This window comes from Candoia aspera, chromosome 4, assembly GCF_035149785.1.
Source record: "Candoia aspera isolate rCanAsp1 chromosome 4, rCanAsp1.hap2, whole genome shotgun sequence".
Taxonomy (NCBI): domain Eukaryota; kingdom Metazoa; phylum Chordata; class Lepidosauria; order Squamata; family Boidae; genus Candoia; species Candoia aspera.
This window is the reverse complement of record NC_086156.1, coordinates 62811380-62825177: the sequence shown is the minus strand read 5'-3', so window position 1 is coordinate 62825177 and position 13798 is coordinate 62811380. Positions and strand designations below refer to the sequence as shown.

Below are 13798 nucleotides of genomic sequence, written 5' to 3'. Positions count from 1 at the left end.
CACAACAGTTTAGAAGTGGTTTGCCATTGCCTTTTTGCAAGATATTTTTCAAATTTCCAACCTAGCCTTGGCATTCTGTGGTAGTCTCCCATCCAAGTACTAACTAGTCCCATCCCCACTTAGCTTCTGAGCCCAGACAAGATCAGCTGTCATTACCTCATCTATTGCATTTTTGAGATATTTTATTTAAATTGTCGAATCATATTAAGAAAAAAAAGCCAAATTAATTGCAACTGCAAAGTTGTACACACATGAATGAGGATGTCACAAATAGCAACTGATTACTGAACATGACATAACTGAAATCCATGAACACCCTTTTTCATATCAGTTTCAAGAGTAGCCTCTTGAAGTAGTAGTAGGAATAATAACAGTAGCAATAATTTTGCTAGGACTGATAGTTTAATGTTTCAAAACAGTGTAATACAAATATCCAAAATGTCACAAGACAATGTCAAATATTTTCATTATATGGCAGGACCCAGTTTTAAAGACAGAATAATCTTCACAGTCAAGATAGAGCCACATATAGATTTCAAGTCAGCAGCAATAGTATATGCCAATGAATGTATCTAAAACTAAGCATTTCCACCAATAAATTACATAATACCATACCATATCATTTCATTGTATTAAATTAAGGACATACTGATACAGCTTTTCAGTGAATGCTTCTGATGAAAACTTTTCTAAAACTCTGATTTTCCCAGCAGCTCCCATTGTCCTCTTTAAATTAGGATCTTCTATAAATTTCTCCATGGCTTCTGAAAACTGGGTTGGAAGAGGATCACACAAAAAACCTGTCTGATTGTTTACAACTGATTCCACAGGTCCTCCTGAATTTACGGCAATAACCGGGCACTTCATGTACATAGCCTCTAAGGGAACTATACCAAAGTGTTCATTACTTGGTGTATACAGGACACATATGGAATTGCTAAGAAGAGCTATCTTCTGCTCATCAGAGAATGATCTTAGAAATGTGATATGGTCATCAATCTGAAGTTTGGTAGCAAGTGCTTTCAATTCATCAAAGTATTCCACATTTTCATTAACTGCCTCATCATAACCACCAGCTAAAACCAGATGAACTTCACTCCAGTTTTGAGCATCAAGTCTACCACGAAGATCATATAATGCTTTCAAAGCCAAAACGAGGTTTTTCTTCCTTTCATATCGATTGATGGAAAGAAACAAGAATTTCTTCCTGTTGGGAACTATGTTAGCAATATTTGCAGGAATAACAGTATCAAAGATACTGACATTCAAAGAGGGGTAAAGGACATCTGGATTCATGTGACACAAGGATTTAAAGGTGTGTTTGAAAATGTTTGCTGTGAAATAACTGTTGACAAGAATACAGTCAGCCATGCCAGTTGTATACTCTTCTAACCAATCTAGTGGAGCTCTGTAGATGCGTTTAAGAAATGATTTCCTCTGAGTTAAAAGCTGATCAGGAAAGTGACAGTAAAACAAAACCTTTTTAGGGGTCCGGGCTAGACGTAGAATTGGAATGCATGCAGACACCTAGAGGGAGAAGAAAAAAAAATGGGTGGAGAAAGGATGTATGAAAAAGTTAATATGTTGGGAAAAAAAACAGTGGTTCAGATTTTGTTTATTACATGTTGCAGTTCTCTATCTTAAATTTTCAAAAGATTTCTCTCTTGATCATCTCCAGAGTGGATATTTAATTCAAAATTATTATAATTCATTTATTCACTTTTCTCAGGAATGTCAGATATTATTATTAACAATCCAAGGAATATAATTTTTTTCCAGTATTTTGTCTTTTCTGAGAAAATCTGATTTTTACATTTATATTAGATGTAAATCTCAGCTAGTCTCTTCTGTTTATGAGACATTTCATCATTTGTCTAAATAGCCCCCCATCCTCCTCCAGCTTCTATTGCCTAATGTTGATACACCAACAGGAATTAGATTTTGGAGAAAATTCTGCAAAAGATGCAAGTGGCATCTTTCTTGGTGTATGTGGCAATATTTGAGAACCTTTCTTTCACCTCAATTTGAAGTATATGCTTTATGTCAAGAAATGAAGGACAGAAAAACCCCTCTTGGTTACATTAAAATCCATAATGGGGCAATTGTTTCTTTAGGAACTACTAAAATGCCCGAAAGAGTGGGCATGCGTTCGAATTGCTTTTGATAATTACTGTCCCATCCCAGATGCCCAATTAGAATACTTTTCCAAAAAGGGAAAAATTGATTTACAGATACCCCCTTCTTAAATATACCGAGATATTCCATTACAAAGATCTACAAGTTTTTTTTTTAAAATAGAGAAGCTTAAAGGTAGATAGTTCCATAATATTGAACAGAGTTCAGTCTAGTGAAAATATTCCTTAGCTCTTAACAGGCAATTTTACCTCTGCCATGGAGACAGACATGACATGATACAGTAATATACAGCATTATATTAAACATCACATGCCAGCACAATTACAATCATACTGGCAGCTGACTGTGCAATGGCAATATTTCAGTATAACTAGCTTGAGGGAATCCTCCTATAGAAGTGTTAGGAAAAAGCTATTGAAAACATATGACATATTGTTATGTGTCACTGCTACTCTTTTCCTAGCAATGGATTTCAGCAAGTTAAAATAACATTGTAATGAAATGCTTTAAGTCTTCCAGGAAAGGAAAAAAGATCCTGAAGAGACAAGATGGTGAATCTATGCAGGAAAGAGCTTTGCCCTGCAAAGAAGACAAAGTTAAAGTCATTATACTTAGTGACTCACTATGAGAAACTGAAACAAATGTGTGCCAAATGGAACCATCAACTTGCTGACGTATGTTGTTTGCCAGGAGCACAATTACAGAGGTTACAGAACTTCCAAAATTTATCAGTTCCACTGTAAATTCTTGTTATTCCATGTGGAGACAATGATATGGCAAAGTACAGCTACCATTGTATGAAACTCTAGAAAAGAATGCAGTCAGGAAGTATCTATTTGGTTTCTAAATCATAAAAAGTGATAGTACAATTCTTTTTTGCATTAGTAAGACTCCCATCTTGCCTACTGGCACCCTAAATAATTTTTAAAGGATTTTGAACACCACACTTCAAGGAGCCAAACTGAAAGAAGACCAAAGAATGGCCACAAGAATGATCAGGGGACTGGAAAGAGTGAGGGAACTGTTGTAACTTTGAGAAAAAGAATATGGATACTTATGAAGTATCTGAACAAGGGAGAGTAAGACCCCTCGCTTCATTGCACTTGTCATTTTTTATCTTTTATTGATTTTATTGTAATTTTTTTGTTTGATTGTTGAGCCGCCCAGAGTTGTTGGAAGAAGGGTGGCATACAAGTTGATAAATTATTATTAATATCTTACAGAACGAAGATTCCAGAGAAATGCTAGTAAAAGGTTCCTAACAGTGGAATCAATTACCAAGGGAGGTAGTGGGTCTTCACTGGATATGTTCAAGCAGAGGGTGGATACCTTTTTAGGATGCTTTAACTGGATCCTGAACTGAGCAGTCAGTTTCTCTCGGGGACTTAAACAGTTCCAATTTAATGATTTCATGACCACAGCTTTGGCCCAATTCTGAGTTAGAAATTTTGGGTCATTAACAGCAGCCTCATACTGCAGGTGAAGCTAAAAAAACAAAAGCTCAAAGGCACACCACTTCCTTGAACAGGTGACTTTTCCTTAATGTAGAATATGAATCAGTGAGAATCACCTCAATGTAATGTCAGGAATATGTGACTTTTAACTGATATCAATATGTCTTTTAAAAATAATCCTAAAATAGAAAACATAAAATTTGTTTACAAGGTGAGAGAGGAAGGGCAGCATTGGCCTAGAGCCTCAATTCTGACTGGATAGCACCGAGCCAAATTGGAAAAAGGAAAAACTGTTCCTTGCACTCTGAAGTAATGATCTCAATTACGAGAGTTATGGGAGAAAAATAGCATAGCCGTCATTGTGCGTCCGTTTAAATATATCGTGACTTGGCCCGTATTCAAAGATTTTGTATAAAATCGGTATTTCCAGAATGTAATGTTAGAGGGAAAAATGCTCAGGAACAGACTGTCCGAGCGCGCGACACACCTGGTCACAAACAAAGACATCGAACTCCTCTCCGCTGAGCAGCAGCACGTGCAAAGCCAGCCACATCATGCGTAATACAGCACAGAGCGCGTGGCTTCTTCCGAAGATGCTCCGCGGCAACCAGTCGCCCGCTATTCGTATGTCCAACTGACGCGTCTCCGAGAAGCACCGCGAGGAATCGTAGCGCGGGGTCCAAATTTGCACTCGACAGCCTCGTGCACGGAGCGCAAGAGCCGCGTCTATTATCAGCCTCTCTGCCCCACCGATGCCGAGATCCGGGTGCAGAAAAAAAACGGACGGTCCCTTTCGCTGCTTCTCGTCATTAGTTTTAGGCCCCGGAGCGGCCATGATGACGTCCCTTACACCAAGCTTCCGCAGTACAGGGCATGGCTAGAACGTACACATCCGGATCACTCAAATGGCCACCTCAGCCTTAGCTTCGTTCCTCTGAAATAGAGCCTAAAGCAGTGCCTGCTCTCTTTCACGTTCACATAATATAGTAAGGAAGGAACTATCAGGAACGAATTAAAAAAATTCAGCTCAACTGCTGTTGTTGAAGGAAAGAAGGGGTGATCCACTCGGGTCATTTCCTTGCTTATGAGAAAAAGAATTCCAGTCAGGCACTGAAGTAGCCACCTGATTCCGACGGGGACCTGTTGCGTCGAAGGGATTTAGGCCCTCTCTTCAGCTGGAAAGAAGACGTAGACGTGTCCTGTGAATTGAGGGGGTTTGTGCTCTGTTTGCCGCCTTTGCTATGGTAAGCGAATGGGGTGAAGACGGGTCGGTTGTGAAGAGACGTTGTGTATGCGCGTGTACATAAACATCTACACTTAATTGTCTTTCGTTAATTTTCAGCCGGGTCCCAATCCTAGCGCCACCAGCGTGGGTGCCTCTAGTCGCTCCCCTAGCAAAGCAGTAGCCCCGCGTGCCACAGGATCAACAGTACGACAGAGGTAGGAAGAGAAGGAGCTCGTTGATCATTAAATGAATAGCGGTGCTGCTTTAGAAACTTGATTCATAACCGATCAGTGCTTTCTTTTCATTCGCTTTAAATTACAGTTGTGTAAATGAATGTTTAAAATACACCGTACTATAGGGTCACCAGAATAGGCTACAAAAATCCAAACGAACAATAGATGGTAGCAAAGAGTTAGACTTCTTGGTAACTCTTTGATGCCATTTAGTTACTGACCGGATTTTTGCTGCCAGAAAGGTTATCATGAAGTAGTGGAGAAGCTTGATTCATTGCTTTATTACCTGTATAATGGGGTGTTTCCTGGTAGTTATATCTCTAATAATTAAGTTGGAGAGATTTAGAAACTCGAGTTCCTGTTTATAAAGCTATGTAAAACATCCTTAACACTTAACTTTGTATTTGTACATATCATAGCATGATTACAAGTGGCCTGAAGACAGAAATGGTAGATCTGTGGTTCTCTTAATGTTGCTAAAGTATAATTTCCATTAATCATTACTAGCGTGGCCAGCAAGGAACTATGCTGAGAATTGTAGTTCAATAATATATGGAAGGTGTAGGTTCCCCATCTAGGTTTGGTACAATACGGTCCTTCTATAAAATCCTGTGATTATTGTGGTTTTGAGGCATAAAATTGAGCAATACAAAAGCAAAGTATGTAGTGGATATAAAAATTGTGTATTTGGTTATTCTTGCTACATTTTAATTGCTAGTTTCTCTTGTAGGAAAAATGCAAGTTGTGGAACAAGGAGTGCAGGTCGTTCAACTTCTGCAGGTACTGGAGGGATGTGGAGATTTTACACAGAGGATTCCCCTGGTCTCAAAGTGTAAGTAAAAATATAAAGGCAATAATGGAGCCATTTATTAGGGGAGTGCCTCTTTCTTTCTGCTGCTTCTTCAAAAGTAATTAGATTTGTAACCACAACCTTTTATAGTATGGTTTTAGGTCCTTTGACTTTTGTCATGATCATTTGAAAATAAAGTATTGGGGTAGTGGGTGTTGTGTTTGCTCCAACAGCCGAATTGTGGAGACTATTCTGCTTTGTCTGACTTGTGGTAGAAACAGCTACAATTAATACAGTAAAAAACATGTTGAAGTATTGGCAGGGGAGATTAGCATTAGTGGTTTTCCCTGACCTTGCAGTATGACAGTTCATAGTATCTTTATGGCTTATTTCTTCCAGGTAAGATGGGAAGATACAATATTGATAGTTCTACAACTTTCTGGGGTTTACATTTGGATACCTGTATCTGATACTGTCCCCTAGTTTCTAACATCATATAAACCACTTGAGAAACCTTTTGGTGCAGTGCATTATCACTATGAAGATACTACTAAAGATTACGTAGTTCTTTTAAAAGATGCCCAGCAGTTTATAACATTAGAAATTGATAAATTTTGGGTCTGACAGCCAGTTTGGTGTGGTGGTTAAAGGAACCAGGCTAGAAACTGGGAGACCGTGAGTTCTAATTCTGCCTTAATTCTGCACAAAACCAGTTGAGTGACTTTGGGCCAGTCTCTCTTATCCTTGGGAAGAAGGCAGTGGCAAACCCCTTCCCAAAATGTTACCAAGAAGACTGCATGGACTTGTCCAGGCAGGTGCCAGGAGTCAAGACTGACTGAAAAGCGTACACACACATAAATTATACATATCTCTCTATACCAATATAGACAGTAGTGTACATTACAGCACGCATATCTAGGGATATACAGTATTTGGATTTGAGAAACCATTGCCTGCTTCAGATCCAACTACCTCACACCACTACTCATATCCAAGTGTGCTGTGATTCTGTAATATTCTGACTGCAGGAAATTTTCTGAATAATATATTGCTAGAAAATTTCTTGTTTCAACTGTTTTCTCCCTTACTAAATAATAAAAAACTAAACATATGAGTAGATAGCCTAGAATGCATCAGTTTGTAACTCTTTAATAATTAGTATTTTTTTAAAAATTGTATAAAGCAAAAGGATTTCTACTTGTTTTGGTGCAGTTTATGGTTTTTACCTAAGAGTAAATTATATTAAACAGTATGGCTTCTCTGTAAATATGCATTGGATTTTTCTATTCCATGAAGAAGAAAAAAGATCTCATTGCCTTTGCAATGGCTTCAGAGTTCCAGAAATTTAATTCCTCTAGATGACATGTAGCTATCTCTCTGTTCCACTGACTAATCCCAGAAATTAGTCAAATGTTCCAACAAATGTCTATGGATAGTCAGGATGGGTCAGGGATTTATTAATTTTATTTAGGTTTAAAATCTATCTACTTGAAATTGGCCAGTTTACAGAACATACGTATTAAAAAGAAGGTACAGAATGAAAGAAAGAAAAGAGGAAGGAAGGAAGGAAGGAACAGACTGCTCACTTGAGGGAATGATATTAAAGGCAAAACTGAAGTACTTAGGCCACATAATGAGAAGACAGGATACCCTGGAGAAGATGTTGATGCTAGGGAGAGTGGAAGGCAAAAGGAAGAGTGGCCGACCAAGGGCAAGATGGATAGGTGATATTCTAGAGGTGACGGATTTGACCTTGGGTTAGCTGGGGGTGGTGACAACCGACAGGAAGCTCTGGCGTGGGCTCATCCATGAAGTCACGAAGACTCAGAAGCAACTGAATGAATAAACAGAATGAAAATAAAATGATTAAAATAGTAACAAGGGATAGTACGCTGAAATATAAATCAGGATTTATGAGAAGTATTGAGAGTAACAATATAGTATGTACAGGGTTGGATTTGACCCTATATAGGATTACACTCCATTATGAACCTGGCACACAGTCTTGGAATGCTTCTAGTCTGCTGAGGCATGGATAGCACTGGTTATTAGCAATACTTTTTATTAGCTTTGCTACTTTGGCAGCTGTGGTCTTTTGTAGAGAAAACAGTCTTAGTTGCTGTGATGCCTTCTATGGTTATAACCCTATTGGAATGTGCTCCACACAGTTCTCTCCCTGTGATGAGTCAGAAACTCAATAAGTGCAGAATGTGTGGCAGCTAAAATTCTTGTTACCCAGGTAGATATGTATGACTTTACCACTTTAGTTTTTTTTTAATAAAACACAATGTAAAGACCCCTTTATTCCAGTGTGCATGAAGTTAATTATGAGTAGAAGACCTGTAGCGGTTTTACATTGCTTTTTATGTAATTTTGCAATTTAAATATTCTCAGCTATTCTATGAAGCATACAATGCCATTTTGGATAATTTATAAATATTGATTGGCATTTTTACATTATTAAGGCAGAGGCATTAAAATTAGATTGTAAAATTTCAAAATAACCTGTTCTCGTTCTTTCTCTTAATAATATCTTATCACTACTTAATATCATAATTGTAACTACTCTTAACCTCCCCTTTCTTTTGGCACATTTCTATTCTTCCTCTTGCAGAACTCTCTCCTTTTTTTATTTTTATACTAGTAATCTTTAGTTTGTAAACATTCCTGCAGATACCTACAGTGCTTTTTAGAAGTAAGTTCCAATCATTTTAAGACATCTTTCCAAACCTGAAATGCTCCAAGTGAGTTGAGTTGCAACTCCCATTATAGCCAATGACCACAGTTACCTAGGGATAATCGGAGTTCTAATAAAAACAGGTCTGGAGACCTGTAAAGGAAAAGGTTAGTTCCATAGAACTCCCAGGTAAGTGTGTATAGGATGGAAGTTTATTGTTATTTAAAGCTTGGTAAACATTTTCCTACACTTTATGTGGTGATTGCTTACTTCTTTTGATGCTTATGATTAATTCTCGCTTTACCCTTAAAATCATCTCTCTTTTGCCACCTCAGATGAAAATAGATCTTGAGATTTCTTAAGCTCTTGAATCTAGAACTGGAGACTTGTTCCCAAGGCCTTCTGACAGCAAACTATCTTTATGCACTGGATAGAATGTTACAAAAGGAGTCAAACCCAAATGAAATAAATACTTCAGTATTCCTTATGTGAAAAGTGCATTTAGTTCTGTGTAAATATTGATACATTTATCCTCAATGATAAATTGAAAATCTTACTTAAATTACTTTAAGTCTCATTGTAGTCAACTCCCTAAACTTACCCATGCAATATGAATTACACATTTTTACAGTTGTCCCCTAGAAAGGTCGAGCCCAAAACAAACCATCACGTTCTGGAAGTTTGCTGAACCATTGTGGATCAGCTGTGGTTTGGCAGAAAGAAATCCAGAATGTTTTGATTGTTCCATGTTTCAGCTGAAACAAAACCCAGAGGAATTATGGTGTGGTTTTTCAGCAGGGCTGGAACAAGTTGATGTGTGTCATGCCTCTCCCCCCACTTACTCTTCACAGCCTGTGTGCCTATTCCTTTCTGTGATGGACTCAGCAACAACAGTGAGGCATAACCCACTAGCCAACCTCCAATCTTCCCAGCACTTTCTCTCCTGGCTGCCTGCTGCTACCAGTGTCCACACACCAAATGGTGATGAATCCTCTATGGTGCACATGAATGCCACAAAGGCTTTGCAAGGAGCTAACTTCCTCCCTTTTAATCTTTCAGTATTTCTCTCATTACCATGATAGGCCCAAGCTCTTGCCAAGCAAGCGTTTCAGTCTTGGCTTTTTCCCATTCTTCCTTCCATATCCAAAACAAACCAATTTCCAGTTTATGTTTTGTTCTGGGTACAGACCATCTGAAACCAGCTGTTCCATGGATGGAACTGTTCACACACACAACATTTTGCACATCCCTAATTATTTTGTAATTTAAAATGCTTTATATTGTTTTCTATTTTATTAGATGAAAAGATAACAAATCTTCTGAAATAAAAATTACATACTATTACTGAAACCTGATTTTGCCTATTCCTATGGTTAACAAGCCTCTTGTTTTCTTTTATTTTCAGAGGCCCTGTTCCAGTTCTCGTTATGAGTCTTCTTTTTATTGCATCTGTATTTATGTTGCACATCTGGGGCAAATACACTCGTTCATAGACTTTATGTCCTATCTGTCAACTTTAAAATTGCATTTTGGACCAAATGAACATAGCCATCAGGTTTTACTTAAAGAAAAATGAATTGGGTATTCTAGATGGAGCTGCTGCAGAAGATTTATTTCTCTGCTTTTAAACTCTTTGCTAAATAGGATTTTTGATTTTTCTGTTGAAGATGCTTTATGCATTTGTACACTTAACTTGCATTAAATACCATTAAAAATGACCAAATGAAACTGTGTATTTCTCTTTTATGAATGTCATGTTTTGATGGCAATAAGGAAACTTTCACTGTACAATTTAGCAATATTATTCTGTGTAGCCCAACTGTTGAGAGCAAAATGTCCCTGAAGTGTTGATTTAAAAAAAAAGAAGAAAAACTGTTATAACCTACCAGTTCCCTCAGTTTCTTTTCTCCCATAATAGCCTGGCTGTTGTACGCAATTCTGTACAAAGGCTATAAGGATTACCACTGCATGACTATACAGATTCTTTTAAAACTGTACAGAAGGTTTGAACAGATGGGTCACTTTCTAAAGAGGATTGTCTTTCCTCCAGGAGGCATTGTGGTTCTTCTCCCAAAACCTTAAATGTTTCCTGGCCATGATTTCTGACATTTGTCCTTTAATATTTGTTTGGAATCAAGATAATAGACTTACAGGAAACTTGGTTAGTAGGGGAAGATAGTCAAATACAAGTACTTGGATTTCAGTGTTGGTACACTTCTGCCCAAAAATTAAAGTACAAAAGATGCCTTTGGGAACCTGTGTATTCTCATTAAGAAAGGATTGCAATGGCAGGGAGAGAAATTATACAAAGAAGATAGATTGCCCTATATATTGGCTGTCAAATTCAATTACCAAAATCCTGAAGCAGTGTTGGTAAATGTTTATATTCCACCAAACTCATTCTCCTATTATAATTCTTCCTGCTGGATGTGCTTAGAAAAGATGTTGGCAGAGATAACCACCTTTTAATGCCAAACTAGGACATGCTCTTCATGATCTTTCCTGACATGGTAGACTGCCAGATGAATTTTTTTGATGATAACCTGCATTGGCCCTCAAGAGATACTCAAAAGTAATATTGCCAGTCTCTATTTAGTGTCTGATTTTTAAATGCGTTTAGATATTGGGAGACAAGAACAGTAACTATGTATACCCATTTAATTTCCACTCAGGCTATTCAAGTAGTGAGTTGGACCTCATCTGTGCATCCAAAAGCAAAGCAGATCTCTTCTCTGAAATTTTTGTTTACCTGAAATGAGAAAGTGACCATTAGCCTACGGATGTGAAATTTTCAAGCTACTCAATTTTAAAGTCATACAATATGACAGATGGGTCAAAATAAAAGGTTAATATGGTCTAAAGTACAGGTAGTCCTCATTTAACAACCATTCATTTAGTGATGGTTCGGACTTACGACGGTGTTGGAAAAACTGACTTACAACCAGTCCTCACATTTATGATCATTGCAGCGTCCTGCAGTCACAGGATCATGACGGGTGCTTGGCAACTGGTTCGCATTTATGACCGTCATGGTGTCATGTCATGTGATTGCCATTTTCAACTTTCCCAGCCAGCTTCTGGCAAGCACAATCAATGGGGAACCGTGTGATTTGCTTAACGACTGCCGCAAAAAGGTGGTAAAATTGGGTTGGATTCATTTAATGACTGCTTCACTTAGCAACCAAAGTTCCAGGCCCAGTTGTGGTCGTTAAGTGAGGACTACCTATAGATACTGATGTGATATTGAGTAGCCTTAAATCAGAGAAGGCTGGCTACCAACTGGGCTCATATGGTTCTATCAACCACAGCTGATTTCTTGTCAGCCTTTTAACATGCTTACAAATTTGTGGCATAAGTTAAGAAAATCTAGCTAACTACTAAATTGTAATGAGTTGCTATAAATGTAATTTATAAATGTAAGTTTGTAGGTATGCTTCTTACCACAGCCTGTACATGGATATAGAGAAAGCTGATGATGAAAGAGTATTCCCAGGCTGTACAGTAATCTGCTCTGACATTGCAGCCCTATTCAAAGCAAGCCATGATTGGATTCCAGGTGACTAACAATGCCTTAGTTTTTTCTGGATCTAATTTCAGTTTGTTCTCCCATATCCAGCCTATTACTAAATTTAGGCAACATTCAAAAGATTACTTTCCTGGAGTTATATGGCATAGAGCAGTATCAGTATGGGGATGGTATCCCATTGCAGAGCTCTAATGAGCTCTCCCAGTGGTTTTATATAGATAGTGAATAGCTCAAAGGAAAAACTGGAACCTTTCAGACTCCATAATTCAACGACCTACATATCAAAGAATTGGCCCACACACATCTCAATTCAGACCTGTAGCAATATGCCCACCCTACTCTTGGCTGTCTGATATTCCAAGTTCTTTCCTCAGGGTACCAGCTGAGATTATTCAAGGGATATCCTGGTACAGCTGTATACTTGTTCTTGACCAGGTTGTCATCACCTGTTTTAATTACGGGGTTCTGCTTCCCTGGCAAAATGGGAAATCACTGTAGGTATTTATCCTTAAGTTTGAAATTAAAATGAAAAACCTGATACTGAACCTTGCAGTAACCTTTTTAGTGAAGAGAGAGAATTTTAACTCTTAATAATGATCAGTCATACTGCTATATTTAAACTGAGGCTATGGGGCTTCTCCCCCTACATTGAAGTAGGTTGGTTCTCAAGAAATACCTTTTTCCATAACATGAACATCCTAATTGCTCTAGCGAATATATTGCATCTCACAACAAATCAAGTAAGTTTCTAAAATTGCAAAGTTGAAGCAAGGATTAAGTAAATGTGCTGAATATTATTCTTATACAATAGACTTTCAGCTCTTTGATTCATAGATTCAGTTTAGGTGATTTTTCTCATAGTAAAACAGGAAAATTTGGACAGTTCTTTTCTTCTTCCAGTTCCTGGGGATGCCGCAGAGCCTAGGGTAAATGTGAATCTATGTTGTTGCAGAAAACATCTGGCATACCTGGTCATCAATCCAGTAATCATTCTTCCATTCAAGGTGGCAGAACTTCAGCTTCTGGTAGCTCCACAGTAGATTACTTTTCTCTGTCTTCAGGAGATGTGGATAATTTCAGTCTTACTGTATCCAACTTCAGTGTAGCATTAAACCCAAGGGACAGGCTGGTGAAATCCTGTTCGGATCACCAAAAAAAAAAAAAAAAGAGAGTATAAAAATACTGCTAGATCAAAAAAGATGCATGTATAATGGTGTGTTTAGAGCCTGAAAGAGATTCACTTCCTAATCATTTGAACATTATTTCTTTATCAATTAAGAGAACAGCTCCTGCACCATTTCTCATGGAATGTGAATAAGAGACCAAGAAAATCTCTGCCTTTGTATCTCCTTGAATTCTAAAGAGTTGCTGATATTTATCCTCTCAATAAATTTTGTTAAACTCAATATTTTTGTGGGGGTAGGGCAGCTAAGAACTTGACAGCATCTTCAGCAGTTTGTTAGCTCACTATTATTCATCTCACACTTGACTGAATAGGAAAGACTTAGTCAAAGTGGAAATAGAGACATTCTGAGAAAGTGACTGGGTTACTGTGAAGTTCTTGATTTAAAGGAAGACTAAAGCTGAATTTTATTGAAACTGTGCCTTGAGCTTCAAAAAAGTAGATTTTAATAAATTCAGAACAATTATAAGCAGGATTCTATAGTAGGATAAGCCAATCAGAAAAGCTTAAGATGCTTGGAAATCTTTAAAAAAGGTTACCCTAAAATCACAAATTCAAAGAATTCCAATAAGGA

At 37.7% G+C, this 13798-nt stretch overlaps 2 protein-coding genes across 2 annotated transcripts; one reads left to right on the top strand and one right to left on the bottom strand.

Annotated features, from left to right (window-relative positions):
• Window positions 1–383: 383 nt before the first annotated feature.
• On the bottom strand, window positions 384–4504 carry ALG2 (ALG2 alpha-1,3/1,6-mannosyltransferase). Its single transcript, XM_063304262.1, has 2 exons — window positions 4078–4504; window positions 384–1527 (listed from the first exon to the last, which is right to left on the bottom strand). The coding sequence occupies exons 1-2, from the start codon at window positions 4423–4425 to the stop codon at window positions 625–627; spliced, it is 1251 nt and encodes a 416-aa protein (XP_063160332.1). The 5' UTR covers window positions 4426–4504; the 3' UTR covers window positions 384–624.
• A 190-nt stretch (window positions 4505–4694) lies between these two features.
• SEC61B (SEC61 translocon subunit beta) lies at window positions 4695–10265 on the top strand. The gene is made up of 4 exons (XM_063304263.1): window positions 4695–4834; window positions 4933–5030; window positions 5779–5880; window positions 9921–10265. Exons 1-4 carry the CDS (start codon window positions 4832–4834, stop codon window positions 10006–10008), a joined length of 291 nt encoding a protein of 96 aa, XP_063160333.1. The 5' UTR covers window positions 4695–4831; the 3' UTR covers window positions 10009–10265.
• The last annotated feature ends 3533 nt before the right edge of the window (window positions 10266–13798 follow it).

Excerpts from the sequence above, each read along its gene's own strand:
- SEC61B (XM_063304263.1), top strand. Across the intron at positions 5,031-5,778 it reads GGATCAACAGTACGACAGAG|GAAAAATGCAAGTTGTGGAA; the intron begins GTAGGAAGAGAA and ends TTTCTCTTGTAG. Across the intron at positions 5,881-9,920 it reads GATTCCCCTGGTCTCAAAGT|AGGCCCTGTTCCAGTTCTCG; the intron begins GTAAGTAAAAAT and ends TTTTATTTTCAG.
- ALG2 (XM_063304262.1), bottom strand. The coding sequence starts at position 4,425 with ATGGCCGCTCCGGGGCCTAAAACTAATGACGAGAAGCAGCGAAAGGGA. Across the intron at positions 1,528-4,077 it reads ATGTCTTTGTTTGTGACCAG|GTGTCTGCATGCATTCCAAT; the intron begins GTGTGTCGCGCG and ends TTCTCCCTCTAG.